At 38.9% G+C, this 16,720-nt stretch overlaps 1 protein-coding gene across 5 annotated transcripts in view; it reads right to left on the bottom strand.

Moving 5' to 3' along the window:
• Nucleotides 1–16,323, bottom strand: part of PPP6R2 (protein phosphatase 6 regulatory subunit 2) — an 85,456-nt gene extending 69,133 nt beyond the window's left edge. For all 5 annotated transcript variants that reach the window (XR_003254404.1, XR_003254405.1, XM_026071148.1 and 2 more), the window contains exons 1-2: nt 16,191–16,323; nt 1,547–1,792 (exon numbers count right to left, since the gene is read on the bottom strand). Coding sequence is in view for 3 of the 5 variants with exons in the window: in XM_026071148.1 (XP_025926933.1) it covers nt 1,547–1,773 (227 nt within the window). In the remaining 2 variants the exon portion in view is untranslated. The remainder of the gene's footprint in view (nt 1–1,546; nt 1,793–16,190) is intronic.
• Between the last annotated feature and the right edge of the window lie 397 nt (nt 16,324–16,720).

Here is a 16,720-nt window from a genome sequence, read left to right as displayed (position 1 = left end):
AGCTTCCCTCTTCGCCTTGGTTTGCATTAAGGTTTTTTGTTTCTTGAGAGATTTTTGTTTCTGTCCCTCCCTCCCTCCAATCTTTTTTTATTCTTAATCTATTTGCTTAGACTAGGAGAAGGTTTCCACTTCTACCCTATGACACACAGGATCGGAGATATGAATTGTCTTGTGATAGCAATGATGAAAATCTCAAGAGAACAGGACTTAAAAATACAGTCTGGCTATCTGAAGAAGTAGACGACTCTGCAGTGATATGGATAATGTATGAATTTAATGTAYTGAAATCATTCATTCTCTCCTTCTGCAAAATATGCACAGAGTCCAGTAAAGGATCACAAGTCTCACATCATTCAGCGCTCCCTCAGCTCRTTAACCCATAGCACTAAGGAAAGTATTGCCCATCCCCTTCAGTAAGAGATTTTAGGCTTGAGTTTGTTTCAGCACGTTAGCTGTGAAAACAATATGGATAAAGAGCTGCATTAAGCACAGAGCCAACTACTCCCACGAAAAGCCAGTTACACTGATATGATACAGGAAAACAATGCAAAAAGTCAAGACAGCTGCCTGCCATGTCCCTGGTTTAAAAGCACCTGTACAAAACGTGCATTTGAAAGACAATAGTATAAAAATAATACTCCTGGTTCCTTCTGATAATTCACCTTTTACAGCAATATAATATTCCAAGTTACTACATAATATATTTCCTGGCATTCGCTTACCTGGAAATAGTCACCAAAAAACATTTCATCGACTATCTCATCTAGCAATAAACCTAAACAATACCGACAATCATTTCTTCTGTGGATTTCTAGCAACAACAGCAATAACCAATACTGGTCAATTCCTACAGTGAAAAACTTATACATTTTCACTTATTTATTTATACATAGAGCAGCCTTTAATTTTTACATAAACTTAGCAAAGAAAAGCAAATTTCCCAAATCCATAATGCAAGTTTTTTCAAGTATACACTTAGTTAAAATGTATAAACACAACTTGATATGAGAACCAAAAACATTTAAAGAGGTCACCATCATAGGACAGAGGCTCTTTACATAATCCCTCTCACTAACTATATAAACACTAAAGTAAATCAGCAGTTCTTGCAGATGTAGCACACCGAAAATACAACATCTTTTATTCACTGTACAGCTCACTTTCTTTTATGGGCTCGACTATTGAAAACTAATCAAGTTCAGAAATCCCTAATTCACAGAAAATAACTCTCCTTTATTTCTTGTAATTTTGATAACAGAATAATCTACTGAAGGTACTTTGAGAAACTGATCATACAGCTTACAAAGTTTTGAATAAACAGTAAGAGATTATTTTTTTAGACAAACTAATTGGAAAACCATTAAAAATAAAGAAAAAAGCTTCTGAAAATTCACTACAAATAACAAAACACCGTGAAATATTTCACGGAGTATTTGAAAGCCTTTTTCCACAACCTAAAAGATTACATCCATCTTGCACCAGAAAGTTTCCTACATAAGATCTCTCATTCAATTTTCTTCCTACAGAATAGAAAATGAATACCTACTTGAAGCGGACCTTCTCATCCATATCCACAGGGGGTTCATGTGTGATGAGGTTGACCAGCTCCTCCATGCAGTGCTGCTGGCAAAGGAAGTCCAGCAGCTTGCGGTTCTGAGCCTTGCACTCCTGTAAGATGTCATCTTCGTCCATCAGCTCGTGAAGTGTCACATCCTCTTTATCCAGTAGCTTGTCCACATGTGATGTTGTGTTCAAATCAAACTTCCAGAACATGATGATGGGACACACCTAGCTGCAATGCAAAAGACTGGGGGTTAATTCTCAGCCTTCCGGAGGCAATTCTCAGCTATCTCCTCCTCCTTTGTATTGCATAACACTAGGTATTCTGAACAGAATACCTTATAATACAGCTGCTAGTCAGCATGTAAAAATCAGTTAAACTCCTTTAACAAAAACTTTTAACATCACAAAACTAATACTACTTAGACTACAGCTGTCTTACATCAACAAGGCAGAGGATATATGCATGAATTAACTCCAACTGCAAGCAGCTTGAACTGAAATCACTAGAACTGAAATCAAAGYGTACATTCATACACACAAATGCTTTGCTGGATTAGGGTCAAGGCTGTTCAGAGACAGGGAAACCATACTCCTCTATAAACAGTTTGCATTAAAGGTTTTTTGGGGGGGTTTTTTTGTATTCTTACTATGGTTCTTCAGAATCCTGCTCATGGGCCAAAATGGCAACAATCAATGATTTGTGTAAATGGAAGGTCTCCAATCTATATATAAAGACAAGAGACAAATAAAGATAGACCAAAAATGGCAAAGCATAARAAAACCCTACTGGATACTGCAACTGATAATAACGTCAGCAAACCTATAGCTGAACTGCTTATAAATATGAAACCTCTCAGAATACCAGAATATGCTATTAGTCCCATAGATATCATGAAAATGGCAAAGTGTAAGATTGTTCTTTTGGGGGGCAGAGGAGTATGTTTTTTATATACGTGTGTGTATGTACACACACACACACACACACATATAAAAATAATTTGCAACTGTAACATCTGCAACTCTAGAATCGGGCTTCAGCAGGATCATAACTTTTACAGGAGAAACTGAGCACACACCGTCAACAACTTACAAGCAGTTCCCTGGACAGCAGTATGTGTAGGAAGATCAAAAGTCCGAATTCTAATCTTACCCAGGTGAAAAAATATGCTTAGAGACTAACGGTTTATATCACCTAAAGGGTGTACAGCTGGGCAGCAAAAAATTGGTCTGTACAATAATGCACAAACTTTATTCTTGAGCATCCTAAAAGGGACAATATTTAACAATCTCCACATACCCACTTGTAAATTAGGATGGGTTTGCACATTCTACTAGGTCCTGGGWTTGGGACTAACAGGTGCTTACCAATAACACAAGTGGCAAAAGGATACTATAAATCAAAGTTAGAAATAGAAACTGAAATAATAGTCTCTTTTTCTTAYACTTTTTGGATCTCAAGTCTTCACAAGTATTTGCTGAAAGCAGACCCTCCCCATCATCAYTCTCCTTCACAGGAAGTTTCACATAGAAACAACTAAATATAAAAGATTTTGATGCAGTTCTTTACAAAAGTGATAAAAGTGATACGCTGCATATATTAAAAAAAGACAGACTAATAAAGACTCACTTGAGCTGGATTCTGGTCCCACAAAACCACRATAAGGTACCTTTCATAATCAGGGGTCCGCATTGCCCCAGCTATATTTTTCGTCCCCTCTAAGTCCACTTGGAAGCACTTACAGGACTTCCCTGCTCTAAGAGAGCGCTCTCAGACCTGGTCCACTCTTACAGCCCCTCTAGGTACCTGCTGCGCTTTGCAGCAGTCGTCGGTGAGYGACCAGAGCTGTACACTGCGTACCAGACAAGGCTCCCCTGCTGCCACGCAGAATAGTATGAAGGTTCCCCGTCGACCAACTTTTACTAAGTATGGAGAACTGCACTTTTTATTACTGATTTTCATCCCATTTCTACCTCTAGCCCTTTCCTTCCTTTTCGTTATCCTGTTTCTTCTCTTTATATACTAATTATGCTTTTTCAGTTAACTTCCCCAATAAACTTCAACATTTACAACAGTCATTAACCGTATCAAAACCAGATAATGTCCTGACTGATTCTTAAGAAAGTCTTCCAGTGGTGTCCATCTAGCTTAATATTTTCTCTTAGAATTCTTTCTTTTAACATCTCRCCTAGGGAACTGGCTAATCCACTACAATTCTTTAACCAATTATGACCTTCCACAATCTTAAGTTATGACAGTCATACCAAATATCTTAACAATGCCCACAAAGAAACAAGATTTAGTAAGTTTCTTTTGCTTAAAGTATCAGAAAGAAGAGCTCATACTAGTTTGGTACAATTTAAATTATTGAACTTTATTTCATTTTTCATTGCCATATCTTTAACTGTTACCTATAGGGAGCAAGAAGGTTTAATCCACCTCTTCCTTCTTTCCTAGTAATGCTTTCAGTGTCTTCATAAAGTATAAAGTAGCTTTAATTCCTCATCAATAGATGGCTGTACTTCAAAAAGCAGCTAAGTCATTTCATTATCCGAGAATTTGTGTACAGTCTTTCATTTCTAGCTCCTATTAAGTGCTTCAGACTAAGTTCTTCCTCAGACATTATCTCACCCTCACTCAGAATCCATGGCTCTACAACATTTACACAAGTCTAATGAACAGCAAAACAGCTTCTGAAAGAAAAGGAGCCCTGTGCAAGAAGAGCCAGTGCACAAGGAGGCAGCGCATCCTTGGCTCTAGATGAGACACAGAAGATCAGGTGAAATATGAGACCCTGAAGCAACAGCATCCTGCTGCAGGCTACAGAGACCAAAGACTGTTTCGAGAAATAAAGTCATTAACACTAAAGAAAATAAGGGAGTAACTCTTATTTCCCATTGACAATGACGATAAGCATAGTTCAAGCAAAATAAAAGTAAGTTCTGTATAACAACTCTGTTGAGCTAAAATATATCTTAAAAAAGGAAATAATTGTTTGTGAGATATGAAACTTCTACATTCCCAAAACATTTAAGGGAGTAATTTTATACAACAGGGTCACCATGCTTTTACCTAACCCACACTACTACTTCAGCRGCAGCAGGACCGCTCGCTTGAACCATTCTTTTTTGTTTTCCCTCAGCATCCAAAAWTGTTACGACACCTGATCTTCTGCCAGTTGCATTGCTTACATAGCTACATCTAAAGACAAAATTGTGAAATGACCCTTTCTGGAAACAAACAAAAACAGACACTTTTTTTTCCAGGAAGGTTTACTGAAGGAGGGGGGCGGTTGCTTTTTTTAACCAGGCTATTTCAAGAGGTCGGAACGAGGCCCCACCGAGTGCTGAACTAGCGCAACCAAAGCAGCAGGAAAAGTCTGCGGGGCATCTTACTGCATCTGCTGCTAACACAAAAGGAACGTGGACCCACATCCTCACGCTAAGCTTAGTTTGAAGGATAAAGTGTTTTTTATAAAGCTGGAGAAAGCATTARCATTTAAGTGCTCTGCTTTCCAGTTACCGTTGTCATTACCAGGACAAGTTAAAAGGCTAAGTACCCAAATTTTCTGATTACATATGTTTAAATTTCAGTATAACTTTCCCACTAAACCCCCAGGATTTTGGAAAACTGAAGGACTTATAGTAATTACTAAATGAAACACATTAAATGAAACACACTAATTTTTACCAATTAAATTACTGGTATGCATTCCCTACCCTAGCTCAGCTTCTCCATTTAAGGATCCTTCATATGTGTGTGTGCGTGTGTGTGTGTGTGTGTGTGCGCGTGTGTCTAAGAATTTAAAAGAAAAATGATTTCCTTATCAAATTGTCTACTTTTTTCTTGGAATAGATCTGTTACCTTGAATATTTGATAGCAAACTCTCTAGAGTGGCATTTAGAGCTTCAAAATCTGTCACAGATAACCCTTCTGTTTCAGAGAGCTTCACTTTATTTCAAAATCAGGGTTTTTTTTTTTTTTTTTTTTTTCCAAACTCCTTATTCATCTCAGAGATTTAGAAAAAATGAAAAACAATCATTGCAAGCATGTCTTTTGTGACACAGCACTGCTGATATGACAAAGCCCACGATACCGCCCTATTCAAACGTACTGGTGTTTCAAGACTAGACAATAAACAGAACATTCAAGCTATGAACCATCAAACCAYGTTAAGTACAACCCCTTTACAACCAGCTTTCTCTTCTCTCGGTTCTCCTGTATGTCTCATTTACTAGCTGGCTTTGCTTTCAAACTAGACCTTCAGCATTCTGAGACAGAGATCACATATACCATATGCGAAAAGTATATGGTCCTGACCCCAGTGGAAACAGAGCTAAGGTCCTCATCAAATATCACAGCTAGAAAACCACTGCACACTTACAAAGTTYCTTTTACATATCAGGTATCAAATGTTTCTAGCCAAACTTGCACCAACAAGTTTATTGTAAAGCCACTTAGGAATATCARGCTATAGGCTTTATTTATGGTAGGCCCAAGTACAGAAATACAATATTGGAAAAAAATTGTCCAAAAAAAGCTTACCGAAATTTCCCATAGGGCCCAACCATTGCCATTTCCTAAAAATTTTCCAAACTGTCGTATTAATTAGTTTAGTCTCACCCTAATCTTTTGGGAACTAGTTTCCCAAGCGAAATTAGCATAAAATGTGGCAGAAAGAGAAGCAGATTCTAATTTGAGCTGTTTAAATCAAAAATATTTTGAAACTTAAAAAATATATATTAGCATTATAGCAATAAGCAAGAGCTTCTGCACATCGGTCCATTCAGCCAACTGAAAATAAACAACTGAATTTCTCAGTCACTGAGAGACATCTGAATTGCCAAACTTTATGACATTTTATGAAAGTAATGTTATTTGGTTGTGTAGTGTGTTCATTTCAAACATTTCTTCAGAGATTTATAATTAACTGTAGTTAGTTATAAATTCACCAAGAGAAAAGCTGACATTAAAGGGCTTAAAGTAGGAAGGTTTGGGGCATTGTTAATCTAAATATATATATGGAATAAACATGTAAATCTTACTTTCCACATTCAAAACCATTACAAACGTGCCAATTCAACAGGTTTTCAAAACCTTTTATGCATCTATAGGAAAAGCTGTCTAATCTGTAKGAAACACCCTAACAGGCTGCCCTTAGGAAAGGAGCCAACTCTCTTCTCTCTTCCCTCTTCTCTCTTTTCTTCACTCTCCCACCGCTTTACCTGAAGCATATGCAAGAAGAGCCCCACTCCACCACCCAAAAAACCAGCTCTTTTAGTTACAGTGATTTTACAGGCTACTCAATAAAATGCAGCAATAGAGATTTGGAAATGATTGTTCACGGTATATTGAAACCAACTGACAGTTATGCCCAAGCAGGTGTTCAAGCTATCAACCTAGGTTTTGTAATCCACCTAACAACTGCAAACCTGAAACTGGACTAGCACCACAAAAGCACCATATGCTGCTTTAGCATCAGTGGAGTGAACCGATAACGAGGGAGCCAGAGGAATTGTCCCGGCAGGCCCCTAATCAGCCACAGGTGAGGTAATTCCCTGTCGTAATACTGCCCGCAACGTCTGACCTACGGAGCCTCAGAAAGCACGGCAAAGGCTGGACGAACAGCTCTTAGCTCTAGGGCATTTCTTGAGGTGGAACTCCAGACTTTGCGGACTTGGATGGTCCGGAAGAACTTTCCATCCAAATGTCAACTTATGTAACAGCAGGACGTTCACAGCAAATGGGGCAACAGCACGCCACTATCCACACACAGACACCAACGAGGCAGAGGAGGGGAGTTCTGGATGACTCCCAACTACCCGGTTTGTGGAAGCAGCAGGATAACATATACATATGTGCACATACACACGCACATAATGCACACGCTGATTTCAGTACGTGTACTTTTGCACGAAGCGCACACACTCTTCTACAACCTTCTGCTGCGGTATAACTGCTATTACTACAATATAACTGCTGGAGCATATGGAAACATCTTGAAAACACACGACAAAGGCTGAAAAAATGTTCAGAATGAGGAGAAAGTTATGCCCTAATGAATGTTCTGTTTTGTGTCAGACAACAGACTAATATGCCTATAACAGAGTAACAAAAATGTTCATGATTACTTAAATAAAACTGTAACTCTAGTAAAGTAACTGTCCCTGTTTTGCAGTGATTAGCTAATTAATTTTTTTAAAAATTGTTGCACTTTAAGTAAGCTATCATAACTAGCAAGGTACTTGTTCCCTACAAGGTATGGCGAGTTTGAACAGAAGCACTAATGAGAAATCGGATCTCTGCATAAAGAACCTGAGCTACTGTGAAAAACTTAAGCACCATTGATCACCGAACTGCAGTTCATCTAACAGGACTTACAGTAGGAACCGTACAAGCTAGAGTAATCCACATACTTAAATGATGTTACAACCTTGCAGAACCGGAAACCGACAATGAGAGGAAAAAAAACTTTTTTCTTTAGCATTAGTAAATAAATTCAACTTCTATAATTCAAAAAGTGCTTCTTCACCTCCTTCCAAACTAAGATAAGAAAGATAAGAAAGCTGATAAGAAAGAATGCCTAATGAGTAACAGGAAAAGAGAGAGAAACCGAGACAGCTAGAGAGTTCCTGAGTATTATGAACCTAATAAACTGTAAATACAACTGATTCTGATGATACATGATTTATAAAGTTTCACCACAGTGAACCTTCACCACAGCCTTAAAGACAGCATAAACAGGAAACATTAACTCAAACTTGAGGAACTCCTAAATACGAAACATTAAATACTGGAAGCCACTAACTGAAAGTTAAGGAATACAAAGTAACTGTACCTAATGAGAGGCAGACGAAGACGGGGAGCAGCCCAGAAACAGGCACATGAAAAAGTATTCTGCCTTCTCTAGCAATAGGTTGCAACCAATTCAAATTAGAGGCAACTTTGGCATCTGATGCTGAAGAAAAAAAATTGCGAACTTCCAAGACAAAACAGCCTAAGGAGGCTGGATGCTAACTATCAACTTCAAATGCTTGCTACTGTTAAGCATTAAATAGAGTTGTGTTTTCTAGTTTTAGGTTTTGCTGGGGGTGGTTAAAGCAGTTTCTGAATGATCTAACAAGGCATGGCTCTTTCAGGCCCTTTCATCAAGCATGAATGGGAGAGTTCTCTGAAGTTGATGCATGTTCTACTTTCTACTGCAAAAGCTGGTTTTGGAAATGGTCATATTAAACATACCTGCGTAGGGAAGTCAGTAAATAAGAGCTTCGGAAATGAAATATACTCTGTTCACCACAAATAACTCAGTCGCTATCAAACTTCACGGTGCACAGTCATAACTGAATGAGGGCAAAAGCAGAAGTGGCTCCCTCCTGAACCAGTGCCTCTTCCGCAAAGGCTGGACCCTATCTGCTGGTCACAGAAGGGGGAAGAGCTTGTCTGCGTTGAATAATTCTGTGGCCAGCATAGTTTCCTCTTGTCAAATTACTGAATGTTCTTACAGAACTCAGTTTGCTCTTTATGTCCTTTTATGCTTTGTGCATTCATTCATTCTYGCTGAGGAGGTCACAGCCCTCATAATAGCAGGTCCTCAATAGCCTCCTGGAACCCCCAGAAACCTACCAACAGGAAAAATATTGTGACCATGTTCAACATGCAACAAGCTACCATATCCAAACTACCTACACTTACATGGTACCAAAGACAAGGGAACCTTATGAAGGAGATACATACAACTAGCTGTCCAACCACCAGCAGGAACTTGACCTTTTCGTCATGTTTCTGCAGAACTTTTTAGTGAGTTGTGGTGCTCAGAGAGAGTTTTGAAAGTCAAACTTAGCCAGGTGCACTTAGTTTAACAGTACATCTGTAGAAAGGCTGAACATCTCTCTTCTCTAAAGAGAACAAGGTTTTTCACTTCTTTGCCTCTTGGCCTTACCACTCGTTGATGTGGTATCATCTCATGTATAACCTTTAATTATCCAGATATAAAACAACTAAGAAGTATTCAAGTCTGCTAAGGGCACTCAAAATTTACTAACCTTTGATTAGGTCCTCACTCCAGGGAAGGCTTGCTGCACATCTCTATCAGATTCTAACAAGCTTTATTATCAACGTTTCTGATCAGAAAAGCAATACAGTGTAACTATACAGGTGTATGAGTTCTCGTATTCTCTTTCCTAGGATTGCATGGTCATCACCAACCTCCCGTACACCTTCCTGGAAGAAGTAACAGTTGCCAAAACAGATAGGAAAAAAATAATCATCAAGAAAAGGTATGGAAACTCTGCCACCAATATATCATCTTACTTCTCTTGCTCTTTGTCTGCAAATGCTGGACTATTTGACCGYTGTCTTTAAGTGAGGATGACTTGGGCTTCTAATCTTGAACAATCATTGGGTGACACTTTCCACAGAACTCAGAAAAGCCAAGGGACACAGGCTGAACATTGTACGTCACATAAGAATGCAGTAAGAAGAAACATTATTCTCAAGAGGTTTGTTTGAGGTACCAACAGACTGCTTACAGAAAATGTACAGATACTCAAAACAACCCAAGTAACACAGCTTCTCAAGTTTCACTTTCCTTCCCCAGACAAGAAAAATAAAAAGCTATATCAGAATGAGTATAAAGGTGTTAGAATCAAAGTTCTCATTCTTGCTGCTCAAGGTAACTCCTGATATTTTTATTCTAAAGCTGTTTCTAGCCCTTATATTTGTGGTGAAAAAAAATGAAATATACTCATTATAACCGTTACRATACTTGTGCAATCTGCAGGTTTTCTTCAGCAGTGGAAAGGCAACAAGTGACAACACAGTCCGCTTACATCCTGCAAAGGCAGGAGCTCAAGATCTTTCTGTTCCAGCAAGAACCTAGGCTGTGCTGAAGGCTTGAAAATGCAGCTGTGTTCTATAAGGACTGTTCATTTGTTGTGGTGATTAAAAGTATTTATGGAAGTATAGATCAGACTGCAATGTGGAAGGAGATGATAGAAGGCTATCACACGATTCTACCTTAGAATTGGTTAGACATGCWGTTCATAATCAATTTTGAAAGAAACTTGAGGCCTTAGTTTCCCCAAGTGCTTTAATCAGCTGTGAGGCAACTACTGATACTGACCTTAACACCTTCAGAATGTCTCCAAATTACATCACAAACAGGATCAGTGCTGTTCACACACAGCTTTCCCTTCAAGTTTCTTGGAGTGGTATAAAATTAGAGACCCGAGTTGCTTATTTTTAAGGAGTTAATTCAATCACACTGGCACACTTGATACCCAGCCTTAGGTAACTTTATTTGGGCAACAAGCTTACCAAACGCTTTCCTTGTAATGATATTTTAATTTATACCCAAAATAATTTAGGTATATTTTCAATCTGTATGCATGTTCCCCCTCCACCCTCTGCATTTTTAATATCATAAGATTGCAAAATTACTGATACCACAGAGTTCTAGAAAACTTTTATTGAAAGACAGCTATAGAGCAAGAGAAGAGGATTTGACCATCTTGTATTGGTTAGGGGCTAAGTTACAGATCKCAAGGCAAGTAGTAGAGAGAAACAGCCTTGTATACAATTTATAATGTGCTTTGCAGCCTATGTATGACGATCCACCTTGGTGTCAAAATAAAGTTCAGAATTTAGTCCTTCAATTTGTTAGTTTTCTTCTGCTCTTGCTTGGTGTTCCAAAAATAAGTCTTTTTGAAGACTAAATATGCTTTAAGTTGATAGAATAAATGTCACTTCACTAAAGGCGAAAGATCTGACATACCACACTTAAAAAAACCCACTCCATATTACAATTCACAGTGAGAAACATGCCAGGTTCAGAACATTTTGTACAGGACATTGATTTTATACATTTACGATAATGAACTGCTTTTGAGAACAGTAGGTGCTTTCCAGACATTAAGGGAAGATTATCTGTGCTCTAGGGAGTATTAAAAAAAAAAAGCAGGCTACTAAGCAGATGGGTAACGGGAAAGGATGAAAACTGAACAGAATACAAGTGTTTAGTAGTTTTAAATGGTAAACAGATTAGTTGTGGCAACTTTATTTTTCAGGTTCTAGCTTTGAAACTAAGTAAGTTTATCTTTAAGCCTCGTTTATAACAGCTTTGTCATAGCAGTTCTCTCCCTTCAGTGCATTCAAGTCAGCCCTACGTTCCTTCCACRGAGCTCATGTTTGTTTCAAAGTCATTCTTCACAAAAGCAGAATGTCAAAAGTCTCCTTGCTCATCTCCGAGGCCTTTAATAACTACATTTTTACCTCTTTTGTCTCACTTCACCTTATTTACCAGTGATTTTCACTCTGTGCCCTGGGTTTTAGTTAACGGGGGGGGGGGTTGTGTTTTTTTTTTGGGGGGGAGGGGTAGGCAGTTCTTTCACAAAGCCTTCTTCTGAGATCCCTTAGGTTTCATGGAGAAACCTCTGCTTTTCCTAGGAAAAGAATCAGGAGAAGTCCGCAAAATTAAAAGATGGTTAAAATTCACCAACCAAAGGTAGTATTTATAGGTATCACAAAACCTACAAAATCTTGCAACATTTCCTTAACATTTCTTTGGCTACCATAAAAAATATACTTCATCTCCTATTTCCCATAAAACTTTGGGTGAATGAGCCTGATCCAAATTCTGTATTTGCATTATTTTGTCCATTTGTTCAGTGCTCTCAGTACTCCAAGATCAGTAAAAAGGAACATTAGAGGGCTGGAATTCACCACAGGCAACTCCTCCTGCAAACTAGGGGGAAACTAAAAAAAAAAAGGGGGGGGGTGAATCCTGGTAATTAAGCCTATTCCTGATAAAACATTTAACATTTTCCACTTAGTAACGAAGTGGAAACACAGGGCATGATGAGAGAAGTATATTATCCTACTTCTTTCTAAAAGAAAGTATTCATTGAATACTTCTGACTTTGCTGTAGCATCATTTCTGTAAGGGAAATACTAAGGACAAGCATAACTACAGTAGTTATGTCGTCGCTGAAGGTTTTTTCCTCCATTCTCAATTATTTCAGTCATTTTTTTAGTCTYACAAGGCATGGATTCCTCATATGGATTAAGGTTATTTTATGCTTTTTTTTTTTTTTTTTGCCTTTTTTGCTCAATTTATAATGATTTACGCTCATTATAGAGGAGGTAAAGGGAACTGTACTAAAGCTTCCTCAAGCCGGGGGTGTGTGTGTGTGGGGGGGGGGAATCTAGAGTCTCTAACAAAATTATCAATACAGAAAGTTTTAGAACATGTCAGTAAATCAGAGGACAACAAATCACTGGGACAAGCTGGTCTTCACTCAAGGGCTCTAAAGCTTTAAAATGCAGTTGCTGAACAACTAATTCCAGGGAATGAAGTATTACTTTATTTAACCTGGTCAGCTTGAAATCTAAAACTGGCTTAAGCAAACTGTAACACAGTAACAAAAACATACAGATATACCGTGTATAATGAAGTATCAGGACCTTTTATAGGAGAAAACTAGGCCTCACAAACTTGGATTTTTGAAGGACTCAGAGGTACGCACAAGGACAACAAGATTGATGGTTCATCCTAATTTCCACAAAAATATTTTGCAGGGTCTTCCCCAAATAACTTTAAAGAAACACTCCGTTTCTTATGAATTGCAACTGCTTAAAACATAAGAAAGAAAAAAGAAGAGTACATAGAAAAAAAGTAGCAAGTAAGTTCCCAAAGTAACTTGTGCTGTTCAATGTAGCAATCTCAGAAGAAAGATGAATAGCAAGCTAGCAACATTTACTAGTGATACAAAAATACTTAGCTTAAACCTAACCAAAGCTGACATGAACAGCTGCAGAATGATTTCGCATTAATAAGCAGCTGGACAATAAAATGACAGATTTAATTCAGTACCGAAAAATGCAAAGTACTAAACATGGAAGAAAGCCCACCACTGAACAAGGACCTCTAAGTTAGTTAACATCACTCTGACTGGGGACCTATGGCCATTCAGCAGTTTTGGACAGAGACGCTCAAATCTTTTCTTTATAATGGGCACCCCCCAAAAAAACACCCCACTACCAGGGCTTACAAACACTACCAACAATGTTCTCTGAGCAGCAACTGCATCATATCAAGTGAATTTTCCTTTCGAAAAGGGACACAAGCAGGGGATAAGCAGTGTCCCCTCTCTGCTATGTTCCAGCTGGCGAGTCCTTTCCTCTAGACTCAGGTCAGCCTCACTGGGGAGCTTTCTGGGTTCAGTCAATGTTTGCAGTCTCTCCTGGGTCCTCAGGAAGCCTCTCGTTCTCCATCAGCTCTGAAGCCAGGCTGCTCATCTGCCCCTTGCTCATCTCTGACGTCTCCCACGCTCTACTGCGCTGCAAGTTCTTCTTGCTGAACTTTCACGCACTCGTGCTTCTGCTCTCCCACCCCCATCCTGGGAGCTCCCCCCCCTCCCCCCCCAGCGTGCTCAGTGGCTCCCAGGAAGGGGCCATCTCCCCTCCTTCCGGAGGGTTTCGCCTGGCCTGTGCGCRGCAGCCGGGATGAAGCAAACAAGCAGCCTGCCTGTGATGCATGGCAATCCTTTTGAAGGAACGTGACATTTTAACATACAAATAAACCAGATGCTGTTTGTTACAACCATTTGGAAAAGATCTGAGCCTCTGTTCAAGGATCCCAACACAGAGCAGCAGCCAAAGAGGTAAAAGTAATGTCAGAAGTTATTACAAAAAAAGAATAGGCAAGTAAACAGAAGGCATTACATCATTTTGTGACTATCATGTGTCCACATCTTGAGTGCTGGTCTGGTTAGCTTCTCTTAAAAGAGACAGGGTAGAGCTAGAACAAGTACAGCTGGTCTGATGAGCTCCTCTCCAAAGAGACGGCTCAGAACTACAACAAGTACAGCTTCCTACGGTAGATAACATAACATGAAGTCATTTTATGTAATGTAACATGAATGTTATTAAGGAGCAAGTTATTAAGCTTCCTATAAATGCAAGAATGGGGGCATCTAATAAATTTAATCAAGCCGCCAACTGAAAAGCAGGCAAAAAGAAGCAGATGGAACTTACTACCACAGAAGCATACGGAAGCCACAGGTTCAGCTGAGCTCAAAAACTGAACTGGTTAGACCAGTTCATAGGAAAGATTTATAAAGGGCCATCAAAAACTTTACAGTGACTGCTGGTTCAGAAAAATCAGTAACCTGATGATTGTCAGAAAATAGGAGGGCCATCTCTGAATATTGTTCTAAACTTCCCCCAAGTATAACTCTAGCAGGAGCTAGTAACGGAGAGTACTGAGCTGGCTGGATCTTAAGAATGACTAATCTGCTAGATTAGGCTACATTGCTATTGCTGACTACTATTTTCCATTTCTACAGGTTTCACTGGCATAGATAACCACAAGCRTCTTGGTACCATCCACGTGCTCCAGTTCCTAAATGGTTTCCAGAACAATTTTCATCATTTTCAAACCATCAGGTTTTACATGCAACAGAACAATAACCAGTTACGGCAGCACAGCGCCTCTATTTACAGCTCACCCGCACACCTGCACTTTTCTGCAACAAAATGGTTCAGTGGGTTGAGTAAATTTCTAGAGGAAACTGGCCTCATTCATACCCTATTCACTCYGGAAGGCCTTCCTATTTGAGAAATCTCTTGCCTTTGAAGCATTAAGAAAGCTTTTCAAACTGAATTACCAATAGGAAAAGTGACTGAGTCAGTCAGTTCCACTGCTTTTATTGCTGTCATTGTAGCTTTTCCACAAGCAACAAAATGAAATTAAGTCTGGGAAAGGTTTCACAGCTCTTATACATAACTCGCAACATGAGAATATAGGCCAGACAAAAGATGCATCTAGCCTAAAATCCTATCTCACATTAGCCCGTCACAGGTACTTAGAAAAAAAGAGAAAAGGTCCATTCTGTCCCAGTACATCCCCCAACTTCCAAAGTGTCAGAGGCTTGAGACAAAGTTTACACCAAGACCATCTCATTTAAGTCACAGCAGACCTATACACCCAGTATTCTATTCAGCCTCTTTGTGAGCCTGCTTATACTTCCTGCTTCTAAGTAACCCTGAGGCAGCGAGTCCTCAGTTTAATCACACACTGCATGCAGTGTACTTCCTTTTGTTTGYTTTAAATTGCTTGCCTGATAGTTTTGTTGCATGCTTCCAATTTCTCATGTCATAAAAAATAGCAAGTAATCACTGCTTATTCACTTTCCCTGCACCAATGACAAAACTCATTCTGTGTCATTTCCATGTTGTTACTTCTTTAAATAGGCACAAGCAGTTCCCAAGACAAAAGTATAGTCAGCCACCAGGAAAAAAAAAAAATCTTAAGTTTCATCTTCTTCCCATCAACTCTGTACATTAAATTGCAGTTTAAGTTTAGAGAGGCACTTATTAGTTAAACCTGGTTTTAGAGAGTAACCTGATTAACATACCATGCCTAGACTCTAGGCCCAGGGACAGCAGAGGAACTGAGCTTCTCAGCTGTATGCAGCTAGGTCTTAATCTCACTGATAGGACACTTCCCTCTCAAATACCTCTATGTATCAAATATCAAGAACAATCGCACCAGCAAACACCTGAACCTATTGCATAGCAATACAATGCATGATGTGACTACTGAGCTTGGAAGGGAGTTAGATGTGCATACCTTCAGTAGAAGTTACTTCAAAAGTGAAATCTACTCCACGGACAGAGAAACATTTGGGTTACAGTTCCTGGAATATACCCAGCTTCAGAAAATTGTTTTCATCCAGTGTGAATTCTCTCTCAAGCTTCCTATCCTGGAAAAAAAATAATAATAATAAGTTATTATTAGCCAAAGGTCACCAAGGGTCAAAGATTATTTCTTTTCCTAAACAAACTTGCACATAACCTTTAGCTCAAAGAAAAGTTTGAACAAGAAAGCAGGTGACTAACATTCTTTGCAAAGTCATCACCACTAGCAAATCAGATATACTCCTTTTAATTACCCTAGCCATACTGTAGTATCGGACAAACATGAACCTTTATTTCAAACTGTGGCAGCATATGGGTTAACAGTCCCTCCACTTCATAGCCCTCAGCCGTGAAATTTGTACTTCATTCAAGAACACGTTTGTTTTCTTGACATCACTTTAAAAGAAAGTTCTAGGTTGTCAAGGAAACCTAAAGGTCATTTTCACTTGTTCCAAGAATAAT

The sequence above is a fragment of the Apteryx rowi genome, unplaced genomic scaffold (genome assembly GCF_003343035.1).
Source record: "Apteryx rowi isolate R43461 unplaced genomic scaffold, aptRow1 scaffold_322, whole genome shotgun sequence".
Lineage (NCBI taxonomy): Eukaryota > Metazoa > Chordata > Aves > Apterygiformes > Apterygidae > Apteryx > Apteryx rowi.
The sequence above is the reverse complement of the archived record's forward strand: the minus strand, read 5'-3'. Positions and strand labels throughout refer to the sequence as shown.